This window comes from Oreochromis aureus, linkage group 9 (assembly GCF_013358895.1).
Source record: "Oreochromis aureus strain Israel breed Guangdong linkage group 9, ZZ_aureus, whole genome shotgun sequence".
Lineage (NCBI taxonomy): Eukaryota > Metazoa > Chordata > Actinopteri > Cichliformes > Cichlidae > Oreochromis > Oreochromis aureus.
In genome coordinates this window covers 25,460,735-25,479,244 of record NC_052950.1, presented here as the reverse complement: position 1 = coordinate 25,479,244, position 18,510 = coordinate 25,460,735, and the positions used below count along the sequence as shown (strand labels likewise).

Genomic DNA, 18,510 nt, shown 5'->3' with positions numbered 1-18,510 from the left:
GTGCTCAACAGAGAAATGGGCTCGAATTATATTAGATCTTTGAACAAGTCTCAAAGTTTAGAAACAAAAAATACTGAAAAAACCCCCCCACACTTTTTCTTTTTTTTTACACACTTGTAGATGCTTCATGGTTTCTTGGTGCTAAGTTGTATTTATTGTTTATGGTTGATTTTCATTTGTTCACTGGTATTCTATGCTTTCACTGCCTCAGTCCTCCCCCCTCTTAAGTTCATTCACGTCTCTTCATTTCCTGGTTTTAGTTGTTATCTATTTCCTGGTTTACTTTAGTAGTTATTTGTCACTCGCCTCTTGCATTTAGTTTTACTTCCTCCTCTGTCCCGTTGCCCAAATTAGGTTCAGCTGCATACCATTACTCTCCTGCACTCAAACTCTTGTGTATAAAGTGCTCTCTTCCCTTCAGTCTTTCTCACAGTGGCTGTGAATCCTCCCTGTGTGTCTCCCCATGTTTCCTCAGTGCTCTTTGGGATTTAATAAGTTGCCTTTTGGATATCTGTCTCTTTGCTTATGGACTTATGGCGACTGCTTATGGACACCTTGCCTTCTGTTAAATCTATCCACCTTCAGTGTCTGCATTTTGGGTGCTACATCCTGCAATTTGTGGTACAAGGTTCACAACTCTTCACTTGCAAAGATTCCACTTTGAACATTGAATGATTAATGTAATGTACTGACAAATGCAGTGTCACAAGAAACTGGAATCTGCCTAAGTAAATAAAAGCCATTTAAATCTAATACTATGATGCTTTTTCACTTTTTCACTGTCACCATAGGCTGACACAGTGAACTATTACCAGTTTCATACTAAGGTGGAGGAGACATATTTCTTACTGTGGTAGCATCAAGAAGGGCAGTCAGGGTCTGCCAAATCGAACATGTGGTGTGACCTGCTGTGGAGACCCCTTTAGAATAAAGGAGGTACTAAAAGTCTATATATGTGTATATATATATATAGATATATGTATGTATGTCTGTGTGTGTGTGTTGCTGTGAGCATAAGTATTTTAGCTGTCAGGAACCAGGTGACCCTGACTGTTTACCTGCACTTGCACAGACACACAAACAGAACACGACGCCCCCCTTCTTCCCCTGTGACTTTCACTCTCATAACAAATCACAAGACAGCACGCGAAACTAATCAGATAAGCTGAAGAGAGGCGAGCAGACCAATACGCCGACTGACAAAAAAATCAACAAGCAGGCTGACGAGGAGACAGCAAACGGGGAGATGCAGTAACCACTGCGATCCTGGGAAACTAGACGCAATGGTTCACATCTCTCCACCACATTCATCATGACACTGTTTCATAAGCGCTGGCCTGTGGCGAACGCAGCTCAGCGAAGCAGACGGGCCCGGGTACACTGACTCAGTCCAACCTCTCAGACACAATCTGGGTGTGTGTTGCCTGGTTTGGCGTGAAAGCCTTAATGAGCCTCTGAGATCCAAAAATATCAACATGAGAAGATGTTTCCTCGACAACAGCTGAAGCTTATCTGAGGCAAAAAAAGAGACATTTTAGGAGTTAAATAGGATGGGGACGGAAAATGGTGGTGAAGATTTCTGTCTTGGTTTTCCAACTATAAAACACTATCTAGCACTCAGCAGAGAAAAGACTCTGGATCCCCATAGCTTAGAGGCCAATTAAAAAGTGGCATGCGGCTTGTGTGCTTCTCTTTAAACAGGAAATGGCTAATTAAAAAGTGAAGTACTGAACAAAAACTGTTCTCCAGACAGCAAAAGTTAAATATATATATGCATTTATAGTTATAGGAACTCAAGGTGTTTAAATAAAGATTTTTTTTCCATATCAAATATTCACAAATATCGACTTTTTTCATATCTTTAACTTTAATAACTTTGAGTTTTTAAACTGAAACTCTTCACTGTGTGTTAATGCTGTTGAACCTATTTTGAATTCTTGATTATCCAACTAATATCACGTCCTTCTGTGTCGTACAAACCATCCAAGAAGTTTGTGTTTCAGTGAGGCACCCCTACAGTTTCAGTACAGTTCAGCTGATAAGTTAGCACAGCCACCTTTCATCCACATAACTTTCAAGCTTCAAAATGTCAAGTCCAAAACTAGTGGGTAGCATCACGGTGGCTACATCCATCTTTTATACTGTCTATGATAAGTGCACTGTCAGCTCAACATATTCCTTGAACGTCCATCGACTTGTTTCATATTATCCTTTTATAAATAAGCAATTCAACTCAGGAGCAGCTCTTAAACCTCAGACTTCCTGCTCTGGTGTCTGTTTCTGATTCAACTGAACTACAGAGTGAGCATTTCACATCACAGCTTTATAATAATAAGAAGAAAGAAATGTTCAAAGACATCTTAAATATTTTCTTTCCCTGTGTTTCTTAAATCTTTCTTTCATTTTACTTTTTCACTTAACTTATCGTTTGTATTTTCTCTTTTCCTAAGCACTTGCAAATTTTCTTCATGGTACAATACACAACCAATGCGCATGCTAAAGCGTTAGAGTGGTTATTTTTCTCCCAGTTGTCATAGATCATAGACAATATAAAACACTAAAACACACAAGTGTCTTAAACCTGCATTCTGAAGACCACCAGGTGACGATGGCTGTGTCTACGGGAAAATGTCTTTCTGTTTTGACCTCTGTAAACACTTTCCTGCTAAATTTACAATCTCGATCACTCATTTTTGGCCATAAATGAATGTGGAATAATTATTGTTATTAAAAATTCTCCTTGGCTGAAAGCAAGTTTGTATGTGGTCTCACAGTCTCCCTCACTTTTTTGGGGGATGAAAACACTAATCAAAAAGGGGCTTCTAAAACCAATCACTGACATCACACTACCTCCATCTATCTTTTACTCTATATGTAATGTAATCATGTGACTATCAACAAGTGATGCAAGACATCTCCACTAAGTGCATTATTGTCTGGTGACAAGCAGGAGTGTTTTTTTTTTTTCCCGAGTGTCACCAAGTGCTTGCAAAGGGGGTTATTTGACTGTTGTGGGGTTTTCTCTGTATTATTGTAGGGTCTTTACCTTATAATATATAAATATTGAGGTGACTGCTGTTGTGATTTGGTACTATATAAGTAAAAGTGAACTGAATATAGTGCTTTCAACATTTAACCCTTTTGTTATACAATAAATAGGGTAAAATGTAGTCCTGAACTTATTTCAGCCCAGCCTCGTTTTTGGTGTCCATGTGAGGATATTGATTTTTCTGTTAAGTTCAACAGCAAACAAACGAGACAGCATTTCCAGATAAAAGACAGACAGATGGAATTATTGTAATGGCTTATAGTAAACAGTAAAAGATGAATGTAACACCAGTCCATATATATGGAGAAGACATAGTGTGGCTGTCTTCTAATGACAATTTAATGACCAAATTGCTTGTTAATCAATCATCGTAACAATGTGATCAATATTTCTTGGTCTCTTCGCCTGGACCTTTTCATCAACATCAATTTTTGCTGTCATACTCCAACCAAATTTGACCTTGGAGATAACACTGTGGTTTCCTGGGTAAATTTTTATCAGAGCTTAATTTGGATAATCTATGCAATATAAAAATAAGAAAAAGTTTCCTTATTGCACAAGAGCCATATAAACTGAATGAAATGCCACACTGTAGTTAGAATCATTTGACTTTACCACAATGGAGAAAGCACCGCGTTATTTATATGCAATGATATTCTATCGTAGTTGTAGTAGTAGTCAGTTGTTAACATTGCATAATTTGTCAAATCACTCAGCTTAGCCCTGCAAAAGGAGCTTTAATTTAATTTAATTAAAGACACTGGAATAAAAAAAGTGTTAGTCACTGCCAACACATTGCCATTTGTTAAGTAGGCTAATGCAGTGTTAATGTAGACCCACTTAAAAAGATATTGATTCCGCAGGCAGGCGCTGCAGCCTTCTCCTCTGATTTTAAAGATTATGTGTCCTGCAGGAAAAAAAAAAACCTCACACATATTCATTCAGAAACATGTGTACACAGACACAAGTGTCCATAGACTGACTGATGAAAATAAAACACTTAGGCTGGAGACACTGCATAAGCCAACCTACGCAAAAACCCACAGCAGGCATTCTTTAGCCTACAGCTTCTATTTGGTATATATGTGAAAGGAGGGAGAGGCAGCGCTACTAGCAGCTTCATGAAATGCTATAAAGGGATTAAACAAAAATAGAAAATGTCTTTTTTTTAATTCAGGGTCGTTGTTTAGATAATCATTATGTTTGGAGATGGAAATCCTGGAAAAAGCTAACTCTCCTGTTTGTCTTTTTTTATGACTCCATTCATGCGCGACTGCAATTTTGTCCTGGGGGGATATGGAGGTAACCCAGAGAAAAAGGAAATCCATCTGAAAAGAGGAAGAGAGCGTGATTCATCATATCTGAACAGGAAACACCTGCACAATGTACACTACTGTGTTTGCGTGTGTTAGTTGGTAATGTTTTAAAGCCTTACGGCAGCTATGTGTTTTACCCTGAAGTGCTTGAATGCTCAACACTGCTGTGTGTGTCCCTTATCACCAGACCTCTGACCTTTTCTCTTCACAGATAATACAAAACAATGCACTGAAGCACCCGCTGCTTAGTGGGTCTTCAGAACAGTCTGATGTACAGAGGAGGGAGGCGAGGAATGGGGAAACAGAGCTGGAGCTTGTAAAATTATTGTGAAATGAGAAGCAGAAGAGTGGTGCAAAATTCTATTTTCCCTTGCTTTATACACTCTGTCCTTATTTCACAACTGTGTCCACAGGTCAGAATGAAATAGTCACTTCAGAAATATCTGAAACCCCCTTAACCTTAAGAACACTTTATTGTGCTGAGGATATAAGTCAAGCGACTGCAATTAGTCCAAAAATGTGACAGCACGACTCTTAACCGGCACTAGAAGGCATGAGCACATCACCCCTATCCTCGCTAACTTACACTGGCTTCCTGTCAAATATCGCATTGATTTCAAAATTCTTCTGCTCACTTTTAAAATTGTAAATAACCTGGCCCCTAGCTACCTAACTGATCTCCTTGATCTGTACAACACAAAGAGAACACTAAAATCCTCCAGCCAACTGCTCCTAATGCAACCAAGGTCTCGTTTAAAAACCAGAGGTGACCGTGCTTTTGTCATTGCCGCCCCTAGACTCTGGAATAATCTCTCAGTTAATATCCGTACATCGGAATCAACTCAATTGTTCAAATCACGCTTAAAAACACACCTGTTCAACTCAGCTTTTGAAGCAAATTAGTTTGACTTTCATTCGGCCTGCACTACACCATGTAAGGTAATTTTAATTGTAACTGTACTATTTTTTCCTTGTTCTGCCGCATTGCGGTTTTATTGCGAAGCACTTTGATGTACGCTTTTAAATGTGCTATAGGAATAAAGTTTGACTTGACTTGAAGCATGCCACCTTAGCTGTTGGACAGATGGCCTCACATTTGACTCTAGAATACTTTGGTATACAGAGGAGTTCATGGTCGACTCAATGACTGTAGGGTTTGCATATCCTGTACCCGTCCACCACTGTGCTTGACAGCTGGTCAAACACACTGAGCATTGATCTGACCCCAAGGTCTGACCTTGGGGTGACACTTCTGGGATGTTCACCCCTGGTAGCATTGTGTGAACACACACTTGAGTTCTCCATAGGTGGTCACCTAGTTGATGATCAATTATTCAAATGCATTTGAACAGCAGCACATGGCTTTTAATTCCTATCGAAGCAATAAGGATGCTCTTAGTGTTTCACAGGACAGTATTTTCATGTTTTTTCTGACTGAGCAGTAGAGTAATCAATAATCGTGCCATGCATAGCCTAAACACATGCAATGTTCATTTTATTAATAAAAGTATGGGCGTAAATGTCTTGGATGTCAAAAGTAAATGCTGTAAAAACAAGCATTCACTTTCACTCCCAAAGCCTTTCATGTCATATCAGAGCATGTGATACTGATTTTCAATATGTGCCTGTCCAATGAACAGAGGTCACACGGCTACAGCATTTCCCATAAACAGGATGTCCTCCACCTCTGCTAAGAGTCTGTGAGGATGTTGATGATGAGGAAATCAGCTACTTGTTTTCTTGGAGGGAAAAGGCTGCTGCAAAAAGAAGATAAATCTAAAAAGAAAATGCTACTGTGTCATTATTATTAATATTATCTAATTAGCAAAGCGAAACTACTTCTTAGAGGCATTTTTTTAAAGTAAACTGAGCACCTTTGTGCTAACAGGTCAGTAAACTGTAAACTGAATGTGTAATCTAAGATATACAGTAGCTGCACAGCTTTTTGATTGAGCAGCTTATTAATGATGTAACCTGTGACAAAAACATCACACGCCTGCTAAATATGTCATGACATTTATAGAAAGGGTTGCCCTGCGAAAGTACTCAACTCCATTAACAAGTTTCAGAATATAGAGTTTGTTAGCCCGAGCCGACCCAGACAAAAACATCCACAGCTGAAAAACGCAAAAATCAGGATTACAGTGAGTTATCTTTCCCGGTTGTTGTCAGCCGCAATGACGCGTGCATACAATTACTTCCTGTCACCGCTCTTAAACCTGTGTGTCCACATCCTCCACTTCCTACACACAGATCTTCACACACACACACAAACATTCCTCCACACGGCAAAGCTTAGAGTCACTGATTCCCATAACTGCAGTCTTGTGACAGACCAGTTTGGTATTACTGGATTACTCACAGCCTCACTCTGTCACACTCTCAAACACATACACACACACACACACAACATCCACGCGAAGCCTCTGGAGGCCCATTGTCCGGCTCTCTGACAGTGAATGTGAGCGCTGACGTTCAGTCAGCACAAATGAAGCCTGGCTGCACAGAGAACAGCCTGACAATAGATGCACTTCTTTACTGAGTCCTGTTACCCTTGGTTTGTAGCACTTTTCTACTTCCTCTCGTGAGACTGTGAGCAAAGTACTTCCTTCTTATTGTCACCACACACTGACTATTTTACACACCAGAAACTTTTTGTGAGAATTTCCTCATTCCTGAATCTTATACCTACAACTGTGTGTGATCTATTTCGATCACCGAGCCAACAAACTCAAAGTAGAAGACCTCGGAGCAGAAGCTGGCTCACAGGCACATTTTCCACCGAAGAAAAAACAGATGACCTAAAAATTTTCTGACAAATATTTGTTTTTCCAGACAGTGAGAACTGTCCAAAGCAATATCTTCAGCTGCCTTGTTTCATCCGAGCAATGGTTGCAAAACAGAAAGATTTACCATCATAAATGAAAACCTGACATTCACATTTTTGAGATACTTGAATTTATTTGATTTGTTGCGCCAGGGGGAACTGTGTGATATCCAATAAACTGTCTCACTTCCAACCTGGTGAGGTCTGAAGACATTTGTAACAGTGAAACCTGACCTCTGTGGCCATGCTACACTGAATCATACGCACAGCTTGCCATTTTCAACTACCCTCTCAGACCCCATTGTGGTTGTTGGGTAGACCTGGAAGCTCTGCTGCTAGTGGCTGACCTGTGTCTAACATATCAGCTGCTTGTCATCAATCAGACAATAAGAGAGTAACTTTTTAGTAAGTAACTTCAGTAACTTTTTAAACTATTTTTAAATAACTTTTAAAATAAAAGTCTAATTCATTCGTTAACTAATGATTTTAATTCCCAATAAGAGTAAACGACTGAACAGTTTTACTGTTACTTTGTTTTAAATCCATTTCTCAGTACATCATTTTAATCTTTAATCCCAGCCCATTGTTCCTTCAGTGCGCTGGTTTCAGTCATTATGCAAATGTACTGTTTATAAGATTGGGGAAACTTGCAGTCAGCTGAGACTGAAGAAGTCACTTGGATGAGTGACGAAACGTTTCTCCCACAAAACGCTACGTCCAGATGAACAGATTCAACTTTTGGAGATCATTTTAATCTCTTAGACAACTCCAGTTAATTAGTTCTAATCAATGGGGGGAGATTAGTAATTGTTTGCCAAACACAAAGGAACTCTCTTTAAATTTACCATAACCACAAAACACTGCATGCACAACATTGTTATCACTGCCACCACACTACGACTGACTGAAGAAAACTGAAGCATGCTGGATGCTGGCATGATTGCCCATCAGAGCACATTCCCAGACCCAATCATTCTTGGTGAAAATGACTGGTCCTCCAACCTCACATTCCTGTTGTTTCAGCAGGACATGCCTACCCACACAGTACCAGATTAGCACAGTCATTCCCTGGCCAGAATTTAATCCTAATATGCCTCCTGCTGAATACGCCTGAGACATGCTGGTTCATCTGAGGCAGTAACAACCAATGACCACTGCACACCTGCAGGCTGGAGGGATTCAAGGAATGGAGAGAATTTCCTAACAACAGATCTGGACATTTGTGCAATCCAAGCGCAGAAGCCAGAGGAGGCCATATATCATCGTGAACATCTTGAGAGAAAGCCTACAAACCCAAGTGGACGATGACTTTGAGGCCATTCAAATTTCTCCAAACACTGAGTGAAGCCAACGCTTACTGAGGCCACTTGAGCTCAGAGGCAAATATCACAAGACTGAAATGTGTGCTTGTAAACACCTGAATGGAAGTGAATATATTAGATGAAGATGAATGAAGATGACGACTCTGTGAAATGATATAGATTCAAAGTGTCAGCTGTGAGAGATTTTGATGTACGTTACTTTATTACTTCCTCTGCTTTTCTGATTGCATTGTTTGTTGCAGATAACAACGCAATCTGTGAAGTAAGACTTTGGAATTACAGAACAGTTGCAAAAGTTTACTGGTTTAATCCAAATAGCAGACACTCCCTGCGTGCTATTTTTTGACATTCAGTCTGGGGATAAATTAAATTTATTTCACTGCTTCCGCTTCCGTGGTAAGAATGAGTGTTAGCTGAATGGTTTGATGGTGAGTATGAAAAATGATGTGACTCATACGCTGTGCAGATCTGCACTCCACCGCCATCCCGAAAAGCCTTTGTTGAGACATTTTCTGCTGGTTTTCCCATTCATCTGTCATCACTCGGTATTTTGTATGTGAAACCAATATTATTATTTTCTAAATATAAGGTAGAACCAAATTCTAACCACACACTCTATCTTATTTCTTAGCTTGATCTAAACTTACGTCTAATTTTAGATTACCTCACTTCAAAAACGGTATAATGTTGCAGAACCGTCAGATGTCAAGTGTGTATTCGTCTGCCCAAAAATAGCAACAGAAACAAACACCCAAAACCAGCCACAGCTACATGTCTGCTCTGCTGCTATTGGTGGAGGGTCTCATGTGGGTTTCCAAAGTTTTTAAGGATGAGGGAAGAAATTTAGGTGGCGGGGACTGTTTGCAGTTACTCACCCTGACAAAGTTATCGGGGAACAGCCCCCTGCGTCCACCCAGCTCGCCTTCCCACCATCCTCCTTCATCCCGCCGTATGTTCACGATGATGTCACCCGCCGTCAGGCTCAACTCATCGTCCTGCTGAGCCTCATAGTCAAACTCCACCACGGCTTCCACTGTGTGTAGAGGGCAAAAGAGAGAGCTGAAGATCAAATCACACTGCAGAGACACCGCACTGTTCTATAATTGATTTTGATGATTATCAAGGTTTTTTTTATTAATTGAAAGTGAAAGCAGAACACAAATTTTGAATTTGACTCCAAAAAAGGCACTCGCTAATTAAAGGTGTCCTGTAGCATTTACTTGTTAACAAACCAAAGTGTGTGTGTGTGTGTGTGCATCTGAAACACCGAATGCAAATCGAGCTGCTTTTGCATTTTAAAAACCTGCATTGTTTATCTCCTTTATCATCCTTTCCTTTGCCAGTCGCTGCTTTTCTGCCAACACAAACTGTTTGTGCGGGCCACCTGTCCTCGCCACAAATACCTCACAAACAAACACAATTTATTCAGGAAATGTCGAACACATCTGTCACTATCTACTCACTGTCAGAAACATAAAAGCCGGAATAAAAAATATAAAGCGCTCTCACTCGCACAATGCATGTAAGTGGCTTACCACATAGCGATGCCACAAACTGAAAACGCAGCAGTATTTCTCCGTAAACACATTTTCAAAGTGCAGAAAACGTTGCATATTCAGTTTTTACATATGCTGAAATAGCTTTTTGCAAAGACGCCACATTTGAGCATTTTAAAGGACACTTTTGGCTAATTTCAACCTATCTGCACGTTCTATGGGTCAGTGTAGCTTTCCACTCTCCTTCTTCGTTGGAGAGGTCTTGGGAAATCAGGAATTGGATAGAAAGAGTGATTTTACACATAGAAATTACTATAAGAGAGAGCTTGTGGCCTAAAGTAATGTTGAAAGAGTAAAAGTCAGTGGCACATTACGCTGTAAGCCACTATAACCAAAAATCATTGGTCTACACATGAAAAGCTAAGACGAATGGAAACCAAGATGCAAACATAAAAAAAACATCTTACAAGACAACAGTTTGGTGTTTTGCCTCGCAAGATCTTGTTAAATCATTTTAATGCTCGATGTCTTGTTTCCTGCGACTCCTTCAGCATGCATACACCAAAAGGAGAGCAATCTACAGCTTCACACTCACAAACAAACCCCCACACAGATGAATATGTAGGCTGATTAGGTCTAGTGCCCCAAAATAGATATCCCCATTGCAATCAGGACACTGGCTGTTCAAGGCAGCTAATATCTGTTTTTATGTCTATACTCACTAAATGTTTAAAATGAGTCATGTACAAATGGCCGAAAGCTGAGACTACTTATTTCCCAAAAGGAGTGGCGAGTAAAAAGTCAGCATGACCCATCCAGCCACAATAGCCACAAGTGAGGCAGAAAAAAGACACACACACACACTTTAAGTTAGTGTTCTTCACTTTTTTTAGACTTTCACTTTGGCTTGCAAGTTCTTCCTTGTGGGTATAAAAATGGTCAAAAAGTTCCCGCACACTTCTGCTCGGTGTCCCGTAAACACTTCAGATGAACCCTCCTGCAGAAGACTCAAAAGTAACTCAAAGAGAGTAATTATTCCCTTTGAGTCAGTGGGGGTGTTTTAATTTGAGCAAGAGGGAGGTGGAGAAAAAAATTCCTGCAACCTCACACAAAACTGTGTCCTACCAAACCTCTTGTGCTAATTGGACAAAATCTAAAATCTAAGTAAGTAAGTAAAACTTATCTATATGGCAACTCCCACAGGAAAAAATCAAACAGTGCTTCACAATAAAACAAAAAAGTTAAAATATAACATATCATAACAATGTAAAGCAACAGAATATAAGATAAATAAAATAAAACAAAAACGAAACCTAAGATCCGTAAGATTTTAAGATCGGAGCGATCTTCATCGGCTTCCTGTCAGCTTTAGAGTTACTTTTAAACCTATTGCTTTAACCTTTAACGCTTTGAATGGTAAGGACCTCAGTATATCTCAGAGCTTTTATTGGCCTACTCTTTCAGCTGATCCCTTCCGTCTTCGGAGCAGAGGTTACTGCTGGTGTATCGTACTCATTTTAAAACATACGCAGAGAACGGGCCTTTGGGGCCAAACTCTAATACAAATTATTCTCATCTCTTTGTTTCATTGAGTCAGATAAGTTATTAAAAACTGATTTTAAAAAATTATTTGTTTTATTGTTTGTTTGTTTTTTTCTCTTGGTGTCTATCAAAAGTGCTTTACAAGTAAGCTTTACTTTATTCACATTGACACAACACAGGAAGTTCTCCCACACAGAATTAAACATGACTGAATCGTATAACCTACATTACTTTGATGAGTCGTATACTTCAGTGCTATAATGTTACATCCTTGTAATGCATATCCACTGAAGGGTTTTGTTTGAGGTTTTTGAGGCTTTTTGTTCTCACCACCCCATTAAAAAAATCTTGAAAAAAAATGCCTGTGCTGTGCACTGACAGGAAGCACTCAGATGTCAATAAAGACAAAAATAAGTAAGTAGAAATGCATGTCGTACTGAAGACTGTAATATGGCGAAATATTTTTTACCCAATTCTCTGAGATCATTAACTTTGAAACAGTAACATAAAAAAAAAAAAAACACACACTGTTAGTTTCCTCAAACCACACTGCCTCACATTTTCACACACTCAGAAACATCTTGTGACTGCCTGTGCAGCTGTTAATACTTGTAAAAAATGCACTTATGTGTCATATCACATTTTGCTTATTAAGGCCAGCTCTCTACACACACTTACCCACACACACGCACCGGCTGCTGAGGGCTAAACCGTGTAGGCAGCAAACTAAGGGGATGCAATAGGGGAGTTTCAGGGGTTCGGTAACCATGGGAACAAGAGTATAAGGGGGTTGCTATGACTCAGAAGTGCTGCCCCTCCCCCCCCCACAACCTCTTTCACACATACATATATATATATATATGTATAGCATTAAATGCATAAAAGGTTTACACCAGGCCAAATAAGACACTTTTTTTGACAGCAGCTGTGCTGAGTGGAAGGTCAGGGTGTGACTGAGAGTTTCAATCGGGAGAGGAAGGAGGAAGGCATCCACGAGACACAACAGACGACTGTACTCCAAGTTGGTCTGCTGCTCAGATGGGGGGATATGATTCTGGCTTGAGGTAGCTCTACAGATTAGTCGCAGCTGAGACAGCGACGTGGCACGAGTACGAGTATTTTTACTGATCTCAGCTGTAATGTTTGTGGGGAAGTGGCAGGTTGTTCAGTAAGGAGAAGTGTGCTCTGTGAGTTGATAGCTCATGGCAGTTATCTTGCAAACTGCATTACAGTACAACTGAGTGGCAGAACAGGGCAAGGCACTGCAGTACACCCACCAAGCCCCGCTGAAGAGGACGACAGCTTGTGGCTCTGCACATCACCGAGTGCAAAGACGGGTGCAAGTTAAAAGTGACACAATGTTAATGCCAAATGGGCTCCGAGGATGAGCCGTCACATGTGAAGCTATGGAGGAAGAACGGAGTCCTCCAGTGGAGATATGAGCTTACAAAGCAAACAGCCTAGATTGATTATCTGTGGCACACAGAAAACTGCACGACAGCAGCTGAGGTGCAAAGGAGATCACTCAGTCCCGCGTACAGGGCTTAACTCAGTTAAGTCCAATTCATGCAGCTGTATACCTCCACACTGACATCCCTGCGTACACAGAGAGCTAGAGGAAGTTATCTGCTGGGATTTGATCGATCAATTTGAAGAGTCCCCACCGTGTTGAAACGAAAACAACTTTAACTTGATAAAATTAAATACGTACGCATATTATTGAAGGAAGGAAACACTCCATGATTGAGCAATCTAAGGGGCGCCATTTTGAATAACAAAGAAAATCTGAATGTACTACTGTGCAAAAAAGCCTTGATGTAGCAGCAAAAGAAGCAGATTCAAGTTCAAGATTTCTTTAATGATCTTTACGCAAAGATAGATTGTATCAGACATTTTTGATTTGCTACACACAGATGAAAATAAAGATAACTGAATTATTAATTAAGTTGTTAAAAAAAAAGATTATTTCCGTATTGAAGTGTGGGAGGTGAATTCAGCAGTCTCAAAGCACGGGGATAGAAACCGCTCCGAAGTCTGGTGTTTCGGCAGCGGATACTTGTGTTTCACTTGCCAGATGGCGGCAGGGTAAACAGGCTGTGGCTGTGGCGGGTTTTGTCTTCGGCTCCCTTTGTCTTGTTTATACAAAAGCTGAGTGCTTAACGATACATTAATTATCCCACTCCTCACTCCCTAAACATTATCCATTTATAATCCCCCCTCTTCTGTGTGTGTGTGTGTGTGTGTGTGTAGTTGTTTGTTGTTGGTGGTTTGCCTTCTTTCCTTCTTTTTTTACTACAGGTTGGTCTTTGTGTGGTTGTGTCTTGATTACGCTCCACTGTTACGGCCTACCTCGTGATCCCATGTTCGGCTCTTGTACTTTATTTTTTAAGCGCATAAAAAAGAAAGGGGGAAGAAGATATTTTTACTCTCACGTACACACACTTATACACACACACACAGAGATCACAATCAGAGAGAAGTGCCTTACCCAACATCCTTTTATTCCCTTTTTCTGTCTTTTATTTCATCAGTTTTTCATCTTTGGCTATGCCTTTCTGTGTTGTTCACACAATTTCACCATTTTGCTTGCATGCATATACGTATATACTTTGTTTTGTTGAGGAAGTTCAAGGTCTGAAATAGCTTAGGTCCTGATCACCAGTTAGGCCAGTCAGAACTTGTAGAGGTGATCCTGAACTAGGCCTGTTGACGGACTAGCACAGGAAAGAGTGAAAAAGGAAAGAGAGAGATGAGTTAAAAAGGCGTAATAGGGAAATTCACTAAATTAAATATATTGTTCCAGTTGTCACTCACAGTCTAATAATGTTTATTCCTTATTATTGTGCAAACTCTATTAAGAAACCCATCAAGAAACCACACTGTTGCTCTGGATCGCACGTTCCTTCAGTACCACAAACACATCCTTTACGCACCGCCCTCTGTGCTAAATCCGTGGCACTAAAAGGACCCAGCAAATCTACTGTTTATTCCCATTAGAGTAACACATCATTGGTTTGGGTATTTAGATATGTAAACACCAAAACACTAAAACCAAAAGAATACAGGCAGCTGCAGGGGGTGTTTTAGTTACAGAGCCCATTAGGAGTCACCTCGTTTGACCTCTAGAGTCTACCAGAACTGGATGACACGCTGAGATTTGAGGAGGATTGAGATAGCAAGGACATGTTTCAAATGTTGGCAATGACTTGTGAAGATAACATATTAAGATAAAAATTCCTTGGTAATACCACACGCACATAGATTACACCCAACTTTGTTAGATTCTTTTGCTTGTGTTGGTGCAGCTATACAATTTGGGAATTATAATGCACATGTATGTTTTTCTAAAGATGAATTTGATATGCCTCAAAAGCAGGAAGTCAGAATATGAACTTGAATCATTGTGTCAAAAATAGGGCTTTATCTAGATTTCCTTTGTCACTTTTCTAGAAACAATGCATGCTTTTTGCTTAACTGGGAAAAGAAAACTAACGAGCCAAGAGGGCAATAAAGGGAGCTCGTCTGATGGCTCATGAGAGCGATGATAAAAGATAACACTGCTGCTGTTTTTGCAGCAATGTGTTACATGGCATTAAGCGGCCCATGTTTATCAGTGACAACAACTGCAGTTCCCCTAATAGCCACTTGAGACCAGTTTGTAAATAGCCATAGACTTCCACATTAAGAGTGTTAAAAAGCACATTTAGAGAAATACTTTTGGACTGGATCGGCTATTTCCCACTGCAAGAACTACTGTTTTATGTCTCACCAATATTGAACCTTAAAGTTGTTGTTATTAGCTGCATGGTAGCTCTGCGTGACAGCTAGCTTTCTACCAGACAACTAGGCATCTGCTACAAGTCACTTCTCCTACTATGAATTGCAGTACTGGACCTCTCAGCGATGATGTCTGGATTCCAGTTTTTTTCAATAAGAGAAATACTAACGTGCGACTTATATAGAGAGTATATAGGTACACCTTACTAAATAATGCCAGCATTACCTAAACCTTAGGACTGCACTCTCAAATGCAAAAATGTGACACAGCAAGTGAAAAGCTAGCCAAAGATGTAGACCTCCACACAAAGCAGTCAAACAATGACTCACGAGAAACATTGCTTTTTCCAAAATTTCCGATGTCTGTCTCTGAAAACAGCGCTGAGCATGAACTGCAAATAAACAACACATGTTTTTCTTATCCAGATAACCTGTCAGCTATAAGGGGAAAACACACATGCAACCTGGGCCAGCGAGCATCACTTTAGCAGAGATAGTGGAGATAATGCAGTGTCGATTGCGATCGATCTAAGGTTCCTTGTAAACCGTGTGCAGTTTTTATCAGAGGTTTAATCATTTACAAACATCCAACAAGTGACTATTTATCTATCTGCATCTTAGTTAAACCACAATAATTCAACAAACAGACAATAGCGATCATATCGACAGTAGCGACCATATCGACAGCAGCAACCATATCGACAGTAGCGACAGAAGCGCTATCTTTTATATACAGTCTATCTTTAAGTCATAAATCACCATGTAAGTGCAGACCATGAGGCTTAGTTGGGTATCTGTCATTGTTTCACTGCCGCCATGAAATGCAATAAAACTCTTGATGAGAAACACTGAAAATTACAGTTAATTTAGGCGATTCTGGTTACAGGAAGTCTATTTTTGATAACTTAACAATTAACGCTCCTGCAGCTTTTAGACATCAGCTGCAGACATCAGCTTGCAACCCTATAGACAAAATCATAATTACATTTAAGTATTCTCTTCCTCTTCCTACCTGCAGGTTTTCGTTGCATGAGTGACAGAAACCGAAGTTTCAAACGATTTTCAGATGTTTTAAAGAAGAAATGATTAATCGGCTGTGGTAGTCCGTGTGTCCTATACTCATGCAGTTGGTAATACGTTGTCAGTACAGAGCAAAAGGAGACTGACAAAAAGCCTTGAGAAGACAAGAGTGAATATTTGAAAGCCTGCAGACAAAATAAAACTCCCACTCAAGCGGTCAAGAAATACACCCTCGCACAAGAACCGAGATGGGCCTGCAGCATACCCCGAAAAGCTGTAGACAGTTTAGATAAGAGGAAGCAACACATACAGACACAGTGAACTTTGCAAAGCTGTGTAGCCACTTCACTGGTTAATAGCGGACTTGTGTTTAGTTGTGGGTGAGTTTCACTGCTGCTGTGGCTGATGATGTCAAGAGCAGCTGTGTGTTGCTCTCTGTAAAACATTCACTCTGGACCGGAGCCCACTGGGAGTCAAAGCCACCCACTCCAACTGTGGATCAGATCACAGGCTTCAGCAAATTCCCCCACATTAAAGGAAAATTCCAGCCGCTTTTCCGCTCATCGTTCTGCTGTCGAGCGCATCTTGTGACAAAAATCCATTAATCTCCCCCCAGCTCGAGCTGCCCCTTTCTCAGCGCTCTCATTTCCCAGAACTCCCAGTGATAACCCCCAAGTGCATTCCTCTTGGGGTTTTAGTGTAGGTGAGCAATGCTGGCAACAAAAGCAGGAAGAGAGAGAAAGCTTTTCAGTTTCAGACAGCAAAAGTGAAACAGCTCTTGGCCAAACAGTATCATAATGCCAGTAGTGAAACTTGCATATATTAACACATTGTGTGTTTGTGTTTAATGGTTGAATGGACAAAATGTAAAGACTTAAAAAAAAGAAAGAAAGTTTTTTTATTATTACACTTTTGAGCATCTGAAGGTTAAAGAGAAGAATGTCTGACACTTTTTATTTTTTCTCTGATAACTGAAGCATTACATAAAGCTGCTATCCACTGTAAGCCTGATGTCTGGGCCTTCATCTTGTACAATCCATGCAGGAACACGCAAACAAGTAAGTATGCAAGCTTTCTCAAACTATAAGGCCACTGCAGAATGGGGGTGTAGATGCCCAGAGAAAAATATGAAGTGAAACTACGAATGTAAATAAACGCAGTTAAATATACAAATACTTGTTTACTGATGCTGAAACGTTATAAAAATTGTAGGTTTTTTTGTTTGGCTAACTAAGAGATGACATACTCTGAGTTTAAGATGCTCAGTCCAAGCGTGATTAGATGTTTGTCAAATTAAACATCACTAATGAGTTCATTATGAGTTCAAGTGCTTAAGTTGAAAATACTTATGTTTAGAGTCCCTTGGCACACAGTGTCACTTAGGAACTACACCCAGTGGCCTGAGCTACAAAATGTACAAGAGGCGAGCTATCTAAAGTTATCTCAACTCAGGATTTTCAGTTGACTGCACTATATATACATAAACTTGATATCCTTGGTTGCTCAGCTAACTATCTTTGTAACCAGAAAACATTTGCAAAATGCTGCATTTCAGGTGGTCACGGAGAGTTAAGTTTCAGTCTAATTGAATCATTCCAGCACTTCTTCAATAGAGGCTGTTATTGATATGTTAATCATCAAAATAGTTGGCACTCAGGTTGTACATTCAGAGGTGTTTCTCATATTTGACCACCCTAGTGTTTGTTCAAAGTAAATGGAAAACCTAGACACAACACACCAGGTGTAGTTCAGGACAATACCTTTAACTATGAGTTGAGTAATTAACCAATTAGCTTAATAATAATTCTTAACCTGTAAACGTCCAGCAAATCGATGCCGATCCATCTTCAGTTAAGGGCGAGGTAAGGTTCATACCCTTTTTTTTTTTTGTTAAAGCCTTGAAAAAAACACCTTCTAGTTTCTGAAAATATGCTTTTTTTTTCGTAACACATGGCTAAATCAAAAACCAACCATGGATGAAGTGCTAGAATACTGTATAGAAATTACTGACACAATGTCTTCTTCCAGAGAAAAGAAGCCCACCCCTAACCCACCTTAAATGCTACTTAATTGGCATGTATGTTTGAACAGTTAAAAGTGATTTAATGACAGCTATAAGGTCAAACATGTCCTGGCTGGTTCAAAATGATTTAATTTAAGT

General features: G+C 39.9%; 1 protein-coding gene across 2 annotated transcripts in view; it reads right to left on the bottom strand.

The window, feature by feature from the left end:
* sh3kbp1 (SH3-domain kinase binding protein 1) overlaps positions 1 to 16,497 on the bottom strand; it is a 40,161-nt gene extending 23,664 nt beyond the window's left edge. The window contains exons 1-2 of one of the 2 annotated variants that reach the window (XM_039617792.1): positions 16,342 to 16,497; positions 9,390 to 9,547 (exon numbers count right to left, since the gene is read on the bottom strand). In XM_039617792.1, coding sequence (XP_039473726.1) covers positions 9,390 to 9,547; positions 16,342 to 16,360 — 177 coding nt within the window. In that variant the 5' untranslated portion in view covers positions 16,361 to 16,497. The remainder of the gene's footprint in view (positions 1 to 9,389; positions 9,548 to 16,341) is intronic. The other variant, XM_039617791.1, reaches the window with a different exon arrangement.
* Between the last annotated feature and the right edge of the window lie 2,013 nt (positions 16,498 to 18,510).